The 21,180-nt window shown below is 44.2% G+C and overlaps 1 protein-coding gene across 1 annotated transcript in view; it reads right to left on the bottom strand.

Moving 5' to 3' along the window:
- The window catches only part of csmd3b (CUB and Sushi multiple domains 3b), a 387,713-nt gene that overhangs the window by 269,030 nt on the left and 97,503 nt on the right, over positions 1-21,180 (bottom strand). The window contains 1 exon segment of the mRNA XM_042077517.1: positions 8,233-8,427. Coding sequence (XP_041933451.1) covers positions 8,233-8,427 — 195 coding nt within the window.

The following is a 21,180-nucleotide window of genomic DNA, read 5'->3' as shown; positions in this document are numbered from 1 at the left end:
AAGCACAAACTTCGTTGCCATTGACAGCGGTCATTATTTTTTTCAGAGGTCCTTTAGTCGAAAATAATGACTGCTAGAACTTTGGGAAATCCCATTCAAGTCAATGGAGTGTTCTACTTGCATTGTGAAGAGCCGTGTAATAAATCCTTATATCCTACATGTATTTTATCCTTATATCTACACAATTGGAATTCTGTTTAACACTGTTTAAATCTACAGCACATTCAAATGATTTCTTCAAAAGCCCAAATGAAGCAACACAGCTATAGGCAAATATATCTCAAGCTCTCGTATCATAGCCCCAATCCTTAACACATTATGTTCACTCTTCTTATAATGCTCTGTGACCACTGCAGTTAACCAACACATCTCTTAAGCAACTCAGCCTAACGTAAGCACACGTCCCTGGGGAGTAATTAGTTAATAAACTGCCTGGGCAGTTGCATGAATTGCCCACAGATAGAATCCTTACCCTCAGCTAGGGAGGCGAGCATAATGTGGAGGGGCCCTTAAGGGTTGAGACAAATAGGTCACTGCTAGGTGTCACTTTCCATCATTTTTGATAAGATAAGCAAATAACCACGAGCATCTATATATGGCACACACACTTACACAATGCAACCTACAGTATAGGCATAGATGCACTCAAGCTACTAGTGAATCATTTATCACTAATCTCTGAGCATTAGGCATCATAAGAAATGAGTGATACTTCTGTCAGGAAGTTGCATTTGCTAACTATGCAGCAGCTGGTCTACACAGTAGACCTTTCAGTATGATGCAGCTGCCAGTTCCTGTTTCATCAAGGGCAATCTCAGACTCTACAAAGCATTTACATTGCTAAACAGGTGGTCCCCATAGGCTCATAGAACTACTCAAGAGAGCAAGATAGAGGCCATCACTGTACATTAATACACAAAATGTTTGTTCTTTCCCCCATAGATAGTCCTTCAACACTAAATATGGCTGGGCTACATCAAACCCATGTCACTTGGGCTGCATCATCAGAGTGCCAATTGATCACTTTTTAATACCCTTGAAGAGGCTCATATTTTTTATATTTTTTTATACAGCTTATTTTTTAGCATGCAAAACCATATTTGCAGCTCAACTGCAGGCTAGTCAAAAAGCCAATTTAGCAAAACTGTATGGACTGTCAGTATATAAAATATGCATTAGCAGCAATGAACTAGCCTCTTTCAAGAAAGTCAAAGGAGTCACTTAGTGGTGATCACGCTGGGGTCACGATCTCCATTATTTTCATGGACTCACTGAAATGAACTGAGGCTAAATCATTGTTTCATATCTATTGGCTGCCTGCGCTAGGGTAGCGTTGCCAGAAACAGCTAGGAATCAAGGATCAAGGGTATGAGACAACAATGTCTTTAAAAATGATGTCAAAGGAAAAAGGCAGAAACCCTATGTATGGTAATGTTATTAATATGAGCAAATGCCATGGTATTACTATGAACAAATGCTTTAAATATAAACCAACTGAGAAAACAGAGGTTTCTCTTGATGTTCTCAGATGTTTCTTTGCTTCTGTGAGCCGAGTGATATATGTGGCTGTATGTATTTTTGTGCTTTCTTATAGGTTCAACAAAGACTTTAAAGCCCTTAATCTTTGCCTGAAATGAACTTGCGTGTAATACAAAATGGCATGTTGTGAACCTCGCTGTGCTGTTCCTTTTTTCATCACTGCACTCAGGGGCGAAGAGAAGAAGTCAACACAACACAAACAACCTTGAAAGAAATAAAGCTAGAGCATTTTGCACTTCTTTATGCCTGACTGGGGTACACAGAATGGCTCAAGTGGGTCTGGCTAATTTACCACGGCCATGCCAGACTGAATTTATTTCCCATTTAGTACCTCTTGGCAAAGTATATCTATACCAAAATACACGGAGTGAGGTTTTGACCTCTGATTATAATACCTAAAAACGCGTGCACAAGGTTTCCAAACGCAATGAGCAGAAGCCTCTGCATAATGGCACAATATGCTTGAGGTCCGTGGAATATGTGTTGAGTCAATCAACTAAGGAATAGGAGTGTGAGCAACCACATCAGCTGAATAATGGTCAGCACAATAAACACATTTCACGTCTCTAGAAGACCAAGTCGAAGGGTGCCGAGAATCATTATTTTTGGGCCATGACCTCATTTGAGTTCCCCCGGTTTTCTATGTCAATGCATAGGCTTCGACATGTTTTGATTTGGGACCCGGAAATTGCCCGACTCAGCACTACTGTCAAGAATTACTAGTGCCTAAGCTTTTCAATGATATCCCAAATTATCAATTAACTTGCATCTCCATGGTTCAGCTAACTGTGCTGTGGGAGGAGGAGAGCACCTGAGATTGAGGTGGTGGAAGTTGCTGCGCCATGTTCAGTATTCAATTATTTACTCTTGTGCGTGCAGCATGCACCAAATCAAATTGCACATAGTCTTCTAATATTTATCTAGCACATTCAACTTCAGGTTGTGTGTGTGTATGTTTGTGTGTGTGGGTGTGTGTATGTGTATGTGTATGTGTGTGTGTGTGTGTGTGTCTGCGTGTGTCTGTGTGTGTCTGTGTGTGCGTGTGTCTATAAAGCACATTTTGGTGTTTCAATGTCAAACATGGTAATAACAGGATAACTCCTACTAAGCTTACTTGTCAATTACCCTGTCAAGTCAAATGCTCTGAAAACCTTGCTGGACCTCCCCAAGAGTCAACCTCTCTTTCTCTCCATGTCTTTGACTCTCAACAGGGTTTTATTATCGTATATAATGCAAGCCACCAAAGAGCTGGCATACTAATATGTCCCTTATATGTCTTCGCATGCAGTAGGCTACACTAGCAGCCTTCCATGCCCTGTGTGAGCCTCTGTGATAGATGACATGCATTGATGGTAATGCTCAATAATACCAGTGGTGGGGAGTTGTCAGAGCCGGTGAGATCAGTGGGAGCGGCCCGGGCAGGGCAACCTGTGTTGCACCGCTGTCATGCTGATTTTACACTCACCCACACACAGCCTGACCATGGCTGCCGCAGGCTCCGCCACACACACACACACCCAAGTGCTTCTCAGAAGGGGGTTCTATACATGGAGTTTTTTTTTTTTCTTTTTTGCATTCCTCTGTGCCTTTGAAAAAAAAATGGATGTATCCAAGTGCTTTGTGTGTGATGGCAAGATGGTTGTAGGCTAACCAAGGGTAATATTGGGTCTCTATTTGGTGTGATGTGTACAATATGCCTGGCGATGGTTGACGATTTTTCATAGAGTAACATGTAGCTCACACAAAAACATGTCACAACGCAAACTCATTTCTCATACTCCACAAAATCAAATCATTAATACTACATAAATCATGCAAGTGGCTGCGAAGCTTTCATCTCCCATATTTTCATTTTATGCTGCATAACACAGGATTATAAAGTCCATTTCTCACTACTCCAACTCCACAATAATTTAATCCTGAAAGGGCACAATTAGATTTAGATTCAAAATGGTGTTTTAGACAAAGTGGAGTCAAAAAAACAAACAAAAACTGGGAGCTGTGTTCAACTTTCATTTGTATAAAGCACTGACGACAGGTTCTCTTTCTGTGGGTCTGAGCGAGTGTTGTATCCTCATTTGTAAGGAAAGGAAGGAATTTGACCAGTGCAGTAAGAGCCAGCTCGCTTAATGCACGTCAGAAAAGACAGATTTGGATAGTTCAGGGTGCACAAAAGATTTTCTTTAATTTGCCATTTACTTTAATTGGATGGGAAGGAAAATGGGACATTTTGGAGAAATATGGGCTATAACATTTCTGGCCGTTGTCTTCGTTTGGGCGGGTTGCTGAATGCCATGCGCTCAGCAAGTCTGGAAGGTCATTTTAAAGTCACCATCTGTAGGATCAGATGAGTTGTTCCTACTATTTTGTTGTGCTCCCACTGTTTCCCATCAAAGCATTCACTACCTGGCAGAGTACATTATTTTAAAAGGAAATTAATTTAAAAGGACTATTCTAAGATTTAATAAGATGAAAGTGGCCCTTGAAAAGCTCTGTTTTCCATTTTTTAGGAATAATAGGTTCCATTATTAAACACTAGAACTATGAGTTACTACGGCAGCCTCAGAATCAGAATCATACAACAAATCAGTGCATGTATGGAGTCCTCCGCAGCACAACAAAGGAATGACAAGTACACTGAAATAGTAATACATCTTTTAGTGATGTCACTCATAAATGGTAAAAAAAACAAGCAAAACATTTTTCATGTCCATGATCTAAAAAAAAAAAAAAACAATAATAATGATAATAAAATAAAACATCAATGTCCGTCTAGGAAAACCAACCAGTGAATAGGGGGAAGCTGAGTCACCGCCACAGCTGAGCCAAACGCGTCCAGACACAATCTATGTGATGAGAATCCTAAACCAGTTTGGGCTGCCCATTAGGTACAGAGACACTCATCTCACTAAGGCTGACAAGTGACATTGTCTCCTCACCATATATATATATATATATATATATATATATATATATATATATATATATATACACACACACACACATATATATATATACACAGAGAGAAAGAGAGTACAGGTGACCCACGGTCAGAAGGTACATTCCCGCATGATCATCAAGAGAGGCCATACGCATGGTTTTGAATATTCATGCAGACGAGTGATATGGGATGGAAAAAGATGAATAATGATGCTCAGAGACGGCTGGAGCATTAAATATGCCATATGGCCATATTAAAAGTGGAAACATAGGTATTGGTGCTTGAATTATTGATCAGCGATTGAGGGTCATACGGAGAACACGCACAGTGTGGTGTTCGCGCAATGAACTGCGCCACGATCCAGTTCAATTACGCTTTGAAATGAGTGAACGACCAATGAACCGTACAGTGGGGAGGATGTCGGACAGCGGGGCCTGTAATGACCTCGGAGCAGGTACTTTGATCTCTGTTCAAGAATGCCCTTGATCTGGCTCAGGCTCGGCCTGAAAATGTCACCGACCTCTTTTATGCCTTTTCTGCATTAATATGAAGAATTGTTCATTATAAGCGCGAACAGACATTTTTTTTCATCTTCTCCAAGGTCTACCTGTTCGTATGGAGGCAGGGCTCGAAATTAACTTTTTTTCTCAGGGTCCCGCAGCTGTCCCGAATTCTACTTGGCACTGTCCCGGACTTAAACACCAGTGTCCCAAATTTAAGTTCTTGTTTTTTCCCATTCTACATAATAAACAGCATTTTATTAAAAGACCATTTTTATTAACATTAATCATCTGCTGTTTCACGCAACACTTATTTTCAGAGATTGCGCTTTTGGCTCTTTTTTGAGGTTGCACTAGACATTCATTGTCCATCGTTTTGACGGACAGGGTTGTAAAACATTCCGTCAATAATCTATTTTCACGTGTCTTTAATTTCAATGTCAGTTTGGTGTGAGGTCATGGCCACAGATCTCAGTGAAAACAATTAGTAGCGTGGGAAATTACCACAAAGCTGTCAGATAGGCTACTCTCCTGCCACGCTCTCGCCCTCTTGTGCACACTCAAATGCGTTCCCAATTAAATTAGATCTGCTGCAACTATGTATCTCGATGTAACAAGCTTTTTTGACATTGTAAACGTTCTCTAAGAAGAGTGTAAAGCCGTTTGCAGTTGCCTAAAGTTAACCACAACGTCGTCTATTGCTGGAAAAAATAGCGAGCGGCCTGGTCTAGTGGCGGGCCGGATCTATGATAAACTAATAAATGCTCGGTGGGCCGGATGAAAGTGCGTTGCGGGTCGTAGTTTGGACACCCCTAGCCTTAGAACTGCCACAGCGAAATGTCAAATGCTAACTAATAACTGTTTTCATTGTTATAGGCTACCTTGCAACACTATCTTTTTGTCAAATCGCAGTTGCGGTAGGCCTAGGCTATTTAGCTCAGCATGATATTGGTGACATCTGTCACTGACAGAAAACACGTAGTCAGAGGGCTGTCACCTCGTTTTTTTAGAACACCAGTGTAACCTTAGGCCTGCACTATTAGTAAAAATGTTCACAATGTCATGAAAACAAATGCCATTTACCTGCCTGCTAGTTAGGTAAGTTAACCTCTATATCGGAAAGTGACCCATTAGGCCTACCGCCCGTGCCCTATTTTTGTGTCGGCCTATGAGTCACTTAATATTCATTTAACCAATACGGCGGATTCCTAAGGAAACGCAAGCACCCAGCCCATTTGGGTATCTTACTATATTTGTACCAAAAATAACATTGTAGCCAACAGTGATTTGAAGAGCAGTAGCCTAAACAGTGTTGTTGTAAGGCTGCGTGTACATAACCTCGTCTTTACAGATCAGCTGGCTAACGCTGCTTTTGCCAGCTGCCTGTCACGCCAGATCAAATTTTGTATAATTTTATAAAGACGAGAAAGATACGTTTAGATTATCATGTGAACAGTTTAGGAAAAAAGTACCTATTTTGAAATTTGCTTTGCCATTTTTTCTACTGTCCCAGAGTTGTCCCAGACATCATTTTATTGTGTCCCGGAAGCATTTTTTATGGTCCCCGGGACGTCGGGACATTGTTAATTTTGAGCCCTGTATGGAGGCCTTCTTTGTTAAAGCTTAGCCATGCTGCTGAGTGCCTTTCACCATCCATAGACTTCAGAGGAATCCACTGACATACTAGACTTACATGTAACATGGTATGTTCAAAAAGACTAACAGAGCTCAAAACGACCTTCCATCTGAGCAGCACTTTCCATATTGAGAAATGAACCAGCTAAACTACCTATTCACCCTCCTCTCTGGCTTTGAGTTGGCATAGAACTTGAGTTCTATGACTCGCATTGGCAAGTATTGCCTCTGCATGTGCTGCTATCGCATCATGCATGCCTGCAAGGGACGGCTAAAAAATCTGGCCAGAAAGCTGTGGTATTCGCACTGCGTACGCGGCTCGGGGGCTTTCCGCATTGTTCTGCTGGACTGTGTGCGGCGAACATGATGCAGCTGCTGTCATCTCTTCCTCCTTATTTACATGCGGGGTGGCGAGGAGCTGTGGTCGCCAGCAGAGGGACTCTTATTTGGAAACGGTCATGGCATAATGCACACTGTAATTGGGCCCAACGCAGGACAATAAATCTTGATGTGTTTAAAAACAGTGGGGTAGGCCATGTGTGGATGGGTAGAATGGGTAGGAGTGTGTGTGTGTGTGTGTGTGTGTGTGTGTGTGTGTGTGTGTGTGTGTGTGTGTGTGTGTGTGACTTGAAGCTACTGAAACAAACCCGAGCTGGTCACGCACATGATTTGCGGTGTCAAAAGCTATTTAAGTGGTGAGACCATGCACTTCAGTCTACACTTAAAGATGCCATCACCTCACAGGGGCTTAAGCCACCATGGCAACCCTCAAGTAAAAAAACATGGCTACAAATTCCTTTTGTGGTTCTTCACGACCCTGGCCATCTCAATGCTCCAGTAGCACCATCACACAGCTATGTCTAATCTGATGGTTTCCGCCTTTTACAGTGACCAACGAAAATGATCTGATGTATCAAATCCACTTTTCTGAAATCTTGGGGACGACGCCATGGGAGATTAACACTTGAGTATAACAAAAAGTGATAGAGTGTGCAACGGTACCGCATATATATAATCATAACCAAAGTCAATAAGACCACACACGACACTTTTACAAGCGAAAAAACCGATACATTTATGACCACAAATGGTACACAAACCCATCTGTCACATGTACACACACACACACACACACACACACACACACACACACACACACACACACACACACACACACACACACACACACACACACACACACACACACACACACAGAGATACACATAAACATGGGGCATTCGGACTTGTAACCGGAGGGTTGCCGGTTCGAACCCCGACCAGTAGGCACGGCTGAAGTGCCCTTGAGCAAGACACCTAACCCCTCACTGCTCCCCGAGCGCCGCTGTTGTTGCAGGCAGCTCACTGCGCCGGGATTAGTGTGTGCTTCACCTCACTGTGTGCTCACTGTATGCTGAGTGTGTTTCACTAATTCACGGATTGGGATAAATGCAGAGACCCAATTTCCCTCACGGGATCAAAAGAGTATATACTTATACATACAGACTCACACATACAGGCCCAAACACAAAGACACACAGTCCATGCAACAACCATTCACATTCAAATACACGTCAGAGAATAAGAAATGACCCCGGTTGGCCAAGAGCCGGGCCTTACCTCGGCAGATAGGGACAGGGAAGTCCCACACAGCCATATTGGCAGCGTTGGTGATGCAGGTGAGCTGGGGGTGGCCGTCCAGCACATAGCCTGTCACGCAGCTGTAGCGGATTTTGTCTCCCACGTTGAAGCGTGTGCCGGACAGGATGCCTTTTGGGGGGACACCCGGGTTACCGCAGGCACTGCTCTGCAACTCTGGAGGGAGACACAGGGATGATGCTGTATTATTCTCCTGCCTTGTGCTTTGATGTTCACTATCATTCTGCACTGTATGTCCTGTGCTTTAGAAATACTAATTCCTTTGAATTGGTTGTGTGAATAAAGTGTACTGAATTTAATTGAAATTTAGAGAGAGAGAGAGAGAGAGAGAGAGAGAGAGAGAGAGAGAGAGAGAGAAGAGTTCATTCAGACAAGTGCAATGTATGGCATAATCACAAAGTAATGACTACAAGACACAGGGGTGCCTCCACTGAAATCCTGTTATTACATAAAAAGGAATCGAGGCAATGCTTAAATGAGGAACGACAAGCCCTGGAGGTAGCCATATGTTTGAATAGGAGCACCTCTCTATACATCATGACAGAGACCCCCCACATACACAGACGCAACACACCGAACGTCCTCGTCGTTGATCATTACGATGACACAGTGGCGAGTGGAAAATGTAATTTGATATGCTAGTGATTTCCCTCCGAGTCACTGTACACAAGAGGCCATATTGTGTTTGTAGAGAGCACAGCTGAGCAACAAGGATGCAGCTGCCATCATTGCTACAAGCATCAGCAACCTACTTAGTGCAATGGGGAGAGAGAGGGGGGGAAAGACAGAGAGGCACAGAGAGAGAGAGAGAGAATGAGATAGAGAGAAAGCAAGAGGGAGAGAGAGAATGAGATAGAGAGAAAGCAAGAGAGGGAGAGAGAGAATGAGATAGAGAGAAAGCAAGAGAGAGGGATAGAGACAGAAAGAAAATGATAGAGAGAAAGCAAGAGAAAGAGAGAGGGGAGAGAGGTGGGAGGAACAAACAGGAAATGAAAGGCAACAAGGACCTGAGCTGACATCTCACTGTGTCTGTTTTTGCACAAAGGGGCTCGTGAGATGCCTTTGTAACCTCGCGCTTTATTACACGCCGCTGACACGCTGTCCTGCTGTCCTGCCGTGTCTCGATTCTTTTTTTTTCTTTTGTGCTAGACAGTGCCCTAACAAGCGAGCCTCCATGTTGCTATTTATGGGGTGTAAAACAACTCGTCTGCCACAGACTCTTCAGAGTATAGTGCGGGTGAGAAAGGAAGACTCGCCTCACAACAGTGAATTAAACACTACAGGCTTGTTTTTTTTTGTCATTTTAGGTGCCACTGGCCATCGCCTTGGCTATCTGATTGGAGGATCTTAGGGTCAAGAGAGCTTCAAGACCTTATCGCCAGGTTAGCATTCATGTCAAGTCACGGCACTCACTGTGTATACTTCATACAATTCTAAGGGGTCGCTTCGGTTGTGTTTCAATTCCTCGAAGAGCTTTGTGAAGGCGGCCCAGGTGGCATTGTTAATGCTAATATCCCAACCAACCCAATAGATAATCTGTTGCTGTTTGGCTGGGAAGGGGGGATGCCTGTCTATGTTATGACAGATATAATGCAGAATGCCGGAGATAAATGAGGCATTATCCCCCCTCGCTCGCTCGCACACACACACACACACGCACACACACACACACACACACACACACACACACTGAAGACTGCATGCATTAGCCTAAGCTCTACTCTTGGCCCACTCGCTCATGTGTGTGATAATGAGGGACGACTTGGGGCTGTTGGCGTGGGAAGCCTGTGCAAGGGGAGATGCTGAGGGTGTACAGACTGATTCGCCTCAGCTGCCTCCTCTACATCTCCCCCTCCTCCCTCGTTCTCCGCCTCTCCCTTCCTCTATATCCCTCCCTCCCTCTCTCCCTGCTTCCCCACTCATCCTCTGTTCTGACAAGGGGGTCGGGAGGCACGTCCACGCCTGCAGGTATCCGCTTGCCAACTCCGCTCCTTTCATTTCCCTAATTAGCCTGTTACTGATATTAAATGGCTGGAATCAGAATGCCTGATCCCTCATTATGGCGGTGACATACAGGTGTGTCCACCCCCCACACACGCATAAAAACATGCGTACACTCACGTCACCCTCAACCCCCTCGTGTGATGTGGGGGTCATTACTGGACAACAATGACAACTCGTTTAGCCTTCTGGGTGACCCGCTGGACAGCATTATGGGCCTTTTTATGATTAGACAAGGGGGGCTGTGCTGCCACATTTACCACACATCAAGAAAAAATATGCCAGCCCAAGATGGATCAAGGAAATATATGGCTGGAAATTCTGGTGTCAGCAGAACCTTGAGGGATGTCAAAGTGCTTTGATTAATAACGCATATTTCTCATTGAAATCCAAAGGGTACAACGTGAAGAGGAATTGAGCCATACAATTTCCAATTTTTTTTTTTCCAAAAACTTCTGACTGAAAACAAAGAGGGAGGTTAGAAAAAAAAAAAAAGGTCTGTTCAAGAATGTAGATCTATATTGAACCAAAACCTCTGCAGTGGTCTTTTCGACTAATGTGCGGTATGATTTTCAAAAAAGGTTACAGATCTTGCCGGGGATCTTTCGTTAAGCCAGCATGATGCTGAGAGGTGCCCCAGGAGTCTATCCTCTCCTGTGAGGGGTGACGCATCTCCTCTGACTCCTGCAAGAGGCCAAAGTGCAGCCGGGGCTGAATTACAGATGGATAACATCTAAGCTGGTTAATACCTCTTACGACCAAGCCGCAATCCCCGTCCTGAGACCAACTGCTTGAAAAGAGCTAGGAGACGAGGAATTGTAGCCACTACTTCAGTAAGCCTCTTTTCATCTCCGGGTTCTGAATTGTTAATGGCAGGCCCTCGATATAACCTTGTTCCCTTGTCAGAGTGACAGAATAGCTTGTTGACTTTGAAACGGTGCAGGGATGTGAAAATAAATGTTGAAAATGAAAGTCTAAATAATGTTTTTTTTTTTGTTTGAAGCATCTCTATGGGCCTTGTTCAATCTCGACTTTCAGGTAATCTGTGTTTGTGAATGCAAAAAGAAAAGTCATCTCAGCTCTTACAGGAAGCCTTCCAAAACAGGTCTGCGAGCCGGATCATTTAAAAACTTGAAGGAGGTAAGTTGGCAGGGACATGAGTGAGAAAGAATAAGAAGAGGTTCTACGAGCAAACCAAAAAGCGTTCCTTTGCCTTTTATGTAATATTTCTAGTCAAGTGTTGGGCAGATAGTGTTTTAAGAAGAAATCTATTCTCTAATCTAACTGTTCTACTGACAAACATCTACAACAGAATATCAGTGCTCAACGAAGACAATGAAAAAATTCAAGCAGCCAACAATCTGGATGGGCCCTAATTAGCAGACACTCACTCGCATTAGCAGGGGCGGCATCCAACTTCAGAACCACGGGAGGCATTTATGAGGCTAAAGGGATGACCTCTTTTTGTATCATGCTCCAAAAATTACAATATTCTATCCAAAAGTCTAAAAGCGGCTACTCTTGGAAGGTCCACTGCTATGACACAGTTTCCCTGAACGTACGGGCCGTGTATGTCAGCCAACCTCCGATGTGCGGTGATGGACCCCGTGGAGGACGAGCCAGCCAGCTCTAGTGGACCACGCCAGCGCTTGATTGCAGCAGGAAGGGAGATGGACTTTTAGCTGCAGAATTACGTTCACTCTCAGCCAGGTCTTATCAGCAGCGAGCTGGCTCAACTCGCGCCATCCATCTCCGTCACAGGACCAAAGGGAGGAGGTGTAGTAGGATGGTAGGGGCTGGGGGGGACGGACGGACGTGGGGGACGCTGGCTCGTGCCCCGATAGCAGTGGACCTTGCCAGAACTCTCCGTCGGTGACAGGGCATTTGCTTGAGTGCTCCTTCCAGTGTCGGCTAATATGGGGTCTATTGATTGCATCTGTAAACCTGGATGTACTTCGGGGAGCGTGATTTTTTATTTTTTTTGGTGTGTGTGTGTGTGTGTGTAAATGCTAAATGTGTTCCAAGGAATGGAGCGAGGTGGAGCAAGGACGGAGAAGATGTTGTCTATGGTCAGAGCTGCAGACGGGAGGAGCCCAAAAATGGAGCACAAAGTGGGCCAGAGCAGGTTTATGGCAGGCAGGGGAAAGATCAATAGCTCATTTTGCATTAAATGGGATTTTAACTCCTGTTGGTGGTTGTGGTGGTGGTGGGGGGGGCTAAGGGGGTTTGCAGGGGCTCGCTGCTTAAGGAATTTCTGGGTTAATAGGTAAGGTACAACCCTCTGTGAATCCATGCGAAGCTCTGAGGTCCTAATGCTTTCCTTTACTTTCCCATCCTCACAAAAAAAATTAGATGAATTTACTCCAGAGATATGGATTCAACCTTCAAAAGACTTTGCTGGAGTCCAAAGTCTCTCATATGGCTGGAGAGCAGCCGGCGGCTATTTAGCATGAGGCTTGAAAAAGAGTTTTGAGACTAATTTCAGAGTTGGAAGTATTCCGCTGCATTAAAAAGGGATACATACTGCTTGGAAAGTCATTTCTCACATAGTGGCAGAAGCTAATGTTAAGGATGAGGTGCAGATCTGACACACTGAGCATGATGCCTCAATGAGAGTGAGAGATAGTAAAAGCTATACACACACACAGAGACAGACAGGCAGCTAGGGTGCATTATGGAGCCCACACATGTGTCATTTCTGTTTTTTTTACCCTGCCCACTATGCAATTACACACACACACACACACACACACACACACACACACACACACACGCACACACACACGCACACCACATCCAAGACACATTTTAAGCACTAGGACAAAAGACAGCCACTTCCAACACCTATCTCTCCTCAATATGCCACAACACATCACTGCATGTGATGTATAAGTTGTCCTCAGGCTTTTCACCCCCCCCCCATACAGTCTCTAAAGCACGTCTCGTGTGAACCAAAACAATATGGCCGCCTCAGAGAACAAGACATGAAGAGAGGGAAAGAACAAAAGGAAACACAACACCATCACAACACACATCACCCATCTCCAAAGTACAGGGCCACAGTCAGTCCTTGGCATTGTCTTAGCCTGCACACAGTCAAAGTGACCCTGATATTGTGTGTGACTGGGGGGAGTGGGGGTGTGCAACCCAACAACACATTGACATCACAATTTACCTTTAAAGGAAAATTCCGGTATTTAGCACTTTGAGTCCCTTTTCTGGTTTGTTTTGGATGAACTAGAGTGGTGGACAACAACATTTTGACAATCTTGACTTTTCTGACTCGTTTTGAATCGCCTTTGACTAGTCAGAGTGGTTGCCTACAGGCATGCTCAAACATGTCCTAAAACAACCCTTAACGTTCGTTTTCAAAACTGTGCAACTCACCGAGTGATTATTGGTGTTCGTTGATTATTAAAATGAAATATATATCAAATATACCAGGGGCATGAGGGAGCATGATCTGTGTCGGAGGCTTCGGTGAGACTACAGGTGAAGCAGTGTTTCACTAAAAACTAAACTAAAATAAAAACAATCACCATTTTTCTTACTTTGAAAAATCGAACAGCTACTTACTAGTACTGCAATCTGTGAAACTGTGCCACCCTCACCCAAGGTGAATCAGCTTCTGTTTCTACCATAGATATGTTTCACCATTGCTTATATCAAGTATATATCAACCACCCACACTTACATGAACTCTAATGGAAAATCAGTTTTGAGATACTGCAAAGCATGCAAAGCATCTCAAAATTACTTGTTTTTCACTGTTTTTGGAAAACCTTTTTCTGACAGTCTTTTTTTCCAATATTTGTCCCCAGATAAGCAATTACCAGTAGAGCTCCTTACCAGTCAGGCATGGCACAGAGAGAGAGAGAGAGAGAGAGAGAGAGGAGGAAGAGTGGGAGAGCGAGAGGGAGAGAGAGATAGAGGAAGAGTGGGAGAGGGAAAGAGAGAGAGGAACAGAGAGAGGGATGGGGAAAAAATGAAAAGTAAGCAGAGAAAACATGAAAAAGAGGCCTTCCAGGCACACCTTCAATCACACTTTATTGTTGGGACAGATGACACTGCAAACCACGAGATTGGAGGCAAGAAAAAAAGGAGGAGGCACTTGGATGGAGCTTGGAGAAAGAGTGGCAAAAAAAGTGTTGTGAAATTGGTATTTCGGAGATGAGGGAAAAAAATGATATATAGATAGATAGATAGCTATATACGGTAAATATGCTCTGTGAGTAGACCAATGTGCCGCTTACCCAAGATCTGCTTGTCTGCTTGACAATTGATCATGTCCAGTTATTCTGGGGCTGGGTTGTAATACCTTCTGAAATTACCTAATTTAACAGCAACGTTACCTCCAGTGCTATTAGAGAACAAAATTGCCATGGGTCAGAGTTGTGGTGATGGGTAGAGATGTGGACAGTGGCAGATGTCAAAGGTTACCTCACAACTGGTTGGAAGAGACGGTATGACAGACCACACACAGTTTATCTGTGTTTGTGTGTATGTGCTTGTCGGAGTCATCCGCCGGTTGTTTCTGTATCTGGCTTATCGTGCATGACCAGAATCAAAGACAAATCTCTCTCTCCCTCTCCCTCACCCTCTCTGTCTCTCTGTCTCTGTCTCTCTGTCTCTGTCTCTGTCTCCTACCCTGCCCATCTATTAACACTTAAACCATTCCTTCACACACTTTGATCACCTGCCTGGTGGGATCACAACACTCTGAGCTCAGGCCACTTTTGTAAATTAACCCGGACAAAAGATGAAAGGCACAAAACATTATTGCATTTTCTCCTTTTCAGTCCTCCATCCACCCCCCCCCCCCTTACTCTCTATCACTCAATTTCATTCCAGTGGTGACAACGATAGCCTGCATGACGTGCTTTCATAAACTTTTGATGAAATTCTGACCCCCGCCTCCCACCGCCACCATGCCTACCGCTCTTTAATGTCATCTGCTGAAACCTAAAGATCACCGCCCCGCTCAATTGTGTATCGATCGGCCGGACCTCTCTCCGTTATGGACGAGCCGTGGCGCGGTGCAGCCGGACAGGGAGCTGTGTCCTGCACACTAATTTACCTCCGCCATCCGCCCTCCGCAACCACCACCCACCGCCCACCTCAGTCCACTCCACCTCCACTCTGCTTCCCTTTCATTCTGATCAAAAACACCCACGATCGAGCCTTGAAACACTGCTGGCTTTGTCAGCCTAATCAGAGCAAACACATTGTTAGCGCCTTTAGGCTTTAACGGAATGATTGGTATTAATTAAGTTGTTGGCATTAATTAGATGAGCTGAAGACTGTGCTGCATTTTTTTTTTAGTTGACTGAAAGGACTTTATTAGCACTATGATAAAAATGTGTCTTAATTGTAATTTGCAATGTCTTTTTTTTCCCCACTCCTTGTCATTTTCGTGTTATTCGGGGAAAAAAAGGTACTAAGCAGCGATGATTACACAGGTTTGCCTTAAATAGGGAGCTTGCACGGCAAAGCATATCAAGTGCCAAAGTGAATCTGCAGTGCGCCTGCGCACAATGCTGAGTGCTCAAATTAATTTGCGAATCACTCATCGGTGAAAGGTAAACAGTCCTTCCTCGAGCATTCCGGATGGCGCGCCGCTTGGAAGAGGTGGAGCATTTCAGAGGAGAATAAGGCCGGACTCGAGGTGTCCACTCCAGGTAAGCAATTACAGGGATGATGGCGCGCGCCAAGTCCGTCAGGCTGCCTCGGATCTCGTGAACCGCTCTCTCTCTGTTTGCCCTCGTCTGTCAGCGAGCTCATTAAACGTTGTCTGAGGATCACTCTAAAAGATTACGGGCAGACATCTATAAAAGAAAAAAAAGAAAAAACAGAAGGGACGAGAAAAAAAAACAACAAGCAAAAAGTACACATATCGCTGGCAGCTATGAACCTTCCACCACCACCACGATCCCTGGGTCAAGGCCCGTAAGCATTGAATCATCATAAAGACCTCCACGAATAATTTAATGTACGTGTCATGAAAAGCTGCGATGCAGAGGAGAGGTGAGCAAAAGGCCAGTGGTGTTGGTGTGTTCAATGTGCAGAGCCGCAAGCTAAAGAACTCTGGTACATTTATACCTAGAGCCATTGTTAGAGGTCTTCTAGTGCTGTCGATAGGAGAGAAAACATTGAGGTAGCCGTCATGCTTGTGGCGAGAATTTTGATTATGGCCAAAATGATAATCACGATTATTTTGATCAATATTGAGATCACGATTATTTATCACGATTATTAATTAATTTTAGTGACAATTTTTTTTCCCTTAAACATATTGGACTTGCTATCTGGCTCACCCAAATTCTTCCCCTCACATTTACTCCCCAAAATTACTGCAAATACAGATTGACTGTGACTTCCAAACTTCCAGCTTGCTACTTTGTTAATATTTGGGGAAACGTTAACGGCAACACAGTAATTACAAAGTATTAAGAAATACTGTTAATTTGATGCTTTTTAATTAATTTATAAATGGTGCACTGTCAATTTAAGACCCTTTGCCAGATCCACTCAATAGCCTATGGCTAGTGCTGTGCCCACTCATTTTGTAAATGGTCAGTAATGGGAACTGTTGCCATTGCGCTCTCTCTCGTGCACGCTCAAATGCGTTCCCAATTAAATGGAGTAGCATAACGTAGTTAGATCTGCTGCAATGGAGATACTATGTATCTCGATGTAACAAGCTGTTTTGACATTGACATTGTAAACGTTCTTTAGGAAGAGTGTAAAGCAGTTTGCAGTAGCCTGGGAAAAAATAGCTACTGTAGCTATGATAACCTAATTATATGCTTGGCAGGCCGGATTAAAGTGTGGCGGGCCGGATCTATGATAAACTAATAAATGCTCGGCGGGCCGGATGAAAGTGCGTGGCGGGCCGCAGTTTGGACACCCCTGCTTTAGTCATTCGTTGATATGTAAAACACTGACGTGTAGGCTACAATTTCATTATTGTTCACTCGTTTTGAGTAGGCTGTGTCTTGAAACGCATATGCATTGTAGGTTGCACATGTAGCTTATAAAATACATGAATATAATTCACGGATCCCGTCTTAGCTCAACTCTTATTATAGGCTATATCGGAGGAAGCAAACAGACTAAAAGTTAACGTGATAAAAAGGCATGTGTGGTTTCATGTGTTGTGTTTCACGGTATGAGTTGAGAGCCCTGCTTTGCTTAAGTTGTTGGTTAACTCCACTTGCCTGAAATCCGAAATATTTTCGAACAATGGATGATCCGTTTTCGAGGGACAAGCTCTTGGCCTGCTGTGCCCCACATTTGATTTTTGATCGTCATTTTTTTTGTATAGTCTAACTAGCCTACTAATAGTTAACATAATGCTACTAGTCCACAGTGCATCCAAACTGAGCATTGCATCAGGCTGAGCAGTGCAGGGAACAGTTGTCATTGGTAGGCTGCATGCAGGCACATTGTTTTGTAGCGGAGTGTTCTATGGGTTGCCAGGTTGGTTCAATGGGTAGAGCACGCATTTTTAATATCGCTCGATCACACAAATTTGATCGTGGGAATCCAAAATCGTGATCGTGATTAAAATCCGATTAATTGTGCAGCCCTAGCTGCTTCAGTGTCATAAAAGGTGGCCTACTTCTGCCCCAATATGGTGCCTTCCTGCCTAGCCCTTCTTGCCACTGACATGACAGCTACCTAATATTGCACTGACTGTTTTTTTACTGACAGTACTCAAAGAGCTCCAACAACTGGGCCTTAGGTTGAAACATGACAGAGTTCTCCTTTAATGACTTCACACTGAAGGTGGCGCCTAGGGAAAGCTGTGATGTGGAGGGCTGCAAGGTCTAATGGCTGGATGGGCGTTTGATGGGAAGAGTAAAGGGAGATATGCAAGTGTGTATAGTCATAGCTGGGAATGGGTTGGTCTCTCTCTCTCTCTCTATTTCTCTCTTCCTGTTCTTCCCTCTCTTTTTTAAGGCAAGCCTTGTCTCGCCCACTACAAATCTCATGAAAACAAAATGCGGAAAAAGCAGGGATAGGAGATAGTAGAAACAAACAAACAAACACACAAACAAACAAACAAAGAGACAAACACACAAACAAATAGAAAAGAAAGCCTGCATGTGGGTGACCTGCACTTAGTCAAAAATAGAACGCCAGCCAGCTAGTCTCACAGCCAAGAATCTGCCACAGTATTTCTGCCGCGGCTTTGTGTGTACTTTGTCTTGATAAATGGGAGAACGGTAATTAAACTTTATTGTGCGTGTGTAGTGGTAGCAGCAATAATAATAATAACAACAACAACAACAACAACAACCGCAGCAGTGTTACCCGCAGCGCTCTCTGCCCCGCGCGACCCGCGACCCGCGGCACCGGCTTCTCCCTATGGCTTTCACCTCGATCCTCCAGCAGAGCCGTTCGGCATTTTATTTCCCTGTATTTACACATCAGCCCATAGATCCTCCTCCATAACAAAGGGCGCAGACAGCACTTGATTTTGGTACTTCATTAGGCCCTAAATGACTTTTATTCAACGAGCAGCCTGCTTTGGAGGGGAAGGAGGGCCCGGGCATGAATCACATTATATTTTGGAGCAGAGAGTAATAGGCTGTACAGCCTGAAAAATTACCACACTCACAACGGCTTAATTGAATAACTGCAGAAGATTTAACTGCAGAAGATTTCCTTGGAAAAAAATCATATTAAATTATTAATTAAATTATTGAATGGCATGTAGGCCTATGTATTCGATATACACACAATGGGTGTGTTCAAAACGGGTAAAGTTGCTGCCTTTTAAGATATCTAACTGGGGAGCAAGGCAGCAAGTGTGGTTCGAAACCGAAAAAACTAATTCTGCTGCCTTTTAAGATATCTTAGAATTCCGAAATAACGGTCATTTTTGGAGGCAGCATCGATGCACACTTCATGCTCCCTCCTACCCATAATCCCTTGGGGCAACGTCTGAAACAGCTGTGAAAGGTAAACAAACATGGCGGATGACATCGGTAATGGCTGCTGGATCTGTTTAAAGTGTCATTTGTGTGATCTTATTTTGCTTAGATTTGTAGATTAGAGATGAGAAATAAACAATTTACTATCTGATTATGCCATTGTTGTAACCATTAATAGCGTCTGGTCTGATATATCTGCCGGCCGTAAAACGAATTAATCCAAAGTCATGTCTAGTGAGACAGCTCTCTATGTAGGGAGGGAGGCAGTAGGCAGCTGTCTCCCGTTTCGAACACACCCAAGATGACTCTGTATGCAGGCATGTGTCTATATACCGAACAACCTATTGACCTGTCTATCTTTACCTGTCATTTATTCAGGATGTAAACATTACAATGATGTTGCCCAGATGTTTTTGTTAACATTGTACAGTATCCCAGAGGCTTGCCATCACTGAGGTCAAATCAGCATGCAGTATAAGGCTCCAGATCTGGCTGGGCACAAATTGATTTGCCGCTCCTGTAGTCCCTGCATCGATTCCCAGCAGGCCCACACTGGGCGTTTGTAAACGAATGGTTCCTGGATGCTCACGGAGGTGTCCTCCCTCCCATGAGGGGAGGAGGAGGGGGGGTCAGAGGAGAGAGCGGGAGAGAGAGAGAGAGAGAGAGAGAGAGAGAGAGAGGAAGTGCATGCCAGCCCTAGTGCAGTAAGAGGGGTGAGTTCTCAGATCACACACCAAGACAGAGAAAGAAAGAAAGAAAGAAAGAAAGAAAGAAAGAGAGAAAGAAAGAGAGAAAGAAAGAGAGATACCCTAGTCCTGGTGTGGTAAGGGGATGTTCTCTTTGCCACGCTGGCAGGGCTGTGGAGACCTCCGCAATAGGAACAGTGGCAGATAAACTGATTCCCATTCCCCTGCGGCTACGAGAGCCTCCACACCCTAGCGGAGGAGATTAATGGCAGTGTCGGTGCGGGAATTAAATGGGGCTTCGGCCAAAAATATATATGTTTAAAAAAGAGAGAGAGGAGGAGGAGGAGGAGGGTGGCGGAGGGAGGGAGAGAGAGAGGGAGAGATAGAGAGAGAGACAGACAAAAACTGCACTTCATCTTGCTCGTAGAGGGTAACTGGCTTCACCTCTGCTCTTCCCAGTGGAGAAATTGAGGCTCCACGTCAAAAGCCTGAAAGATTGTAAGCGAACAATTTCACTGGAGGAACCCCTTGAGGAAGTTCAAAATGTTTATTTTTTGCCAAATGGACAGGGCTTTTCAAAGTCACTTTTCTCTTACTCTTTTTCTTTTTTCCTCTCCTGTTTCCTCTCACCCCCCTTCATCCCTCTGTTTCTGAGCTCCTTCCAACCCCACCCTTCCCCACCCACTCCACAACCGAACTGGGCAAACTTAGTTAGCTTTAATCAGGACAAGATGATTCCCTAAGAGGCCATCAATGTTTCCTTCCTTTAATCAGTGTATTTTTTGTATCTCTTTGAGATGCACGGAGGGAGGCCTTTAGATCACATCAGCAGGTGGAGGTGCAGAGACAAAGGTTGAAGAGACACGAGGCTCTCTAAGAAAGACTCAGACAGCAGGATACAGAGGACAGAGGAGGAGGGGTTAGGAGGCAGTGTGTGTGTGTGTGTGTGTGTGTGTGTGTGTGTGTGTGTGTGTGTGTGTGTGTGTGCGTATGCAAGTGTATGTGCATGTGTGTGTGTGTGTGTGTGTGTGTGTGTGTGTGTGTGTGCATGTATGTGTGTGTGTGTGTGTGTGTGTGTGTGTGTGTGTGCATGTGTGTGTGTCTATATCTGAGTGTTCGTGTGCGCGTGTGTGTGCATGTGCGTCCAGGTGTGCAAATGTGTATTTTACTGTAAAGGTGAAAACAGGTGTCCAGAAATAGATTCCTCTCCCTCTCTCGGTCCACACTGTATCCTCCATCCTGCCTCTCCCTGCTTCTGCACGTCTCCTGCTCCATAGAGGTCA

Source organism: Alosa sapidissima, chromosome 21, assembly GCF_018492685.1.
Source record: "Alosa sapidissima isolate fAloSap1 chromosome 21, fAloSap1.pri, whole genome shotgun sequence".
NCBI classification, from domain to species: Eukaryota; Metazoa; Chordata; class Actinopteri; order Clupeiformes; family Clupeidae; genus Alosa; species Alosa sapidissima.
The sequence above is the reverse complement of the archived record's forward strand: the minus strand, read 5'-3'. Positions and strand labels throughout refer to the sequence as shown.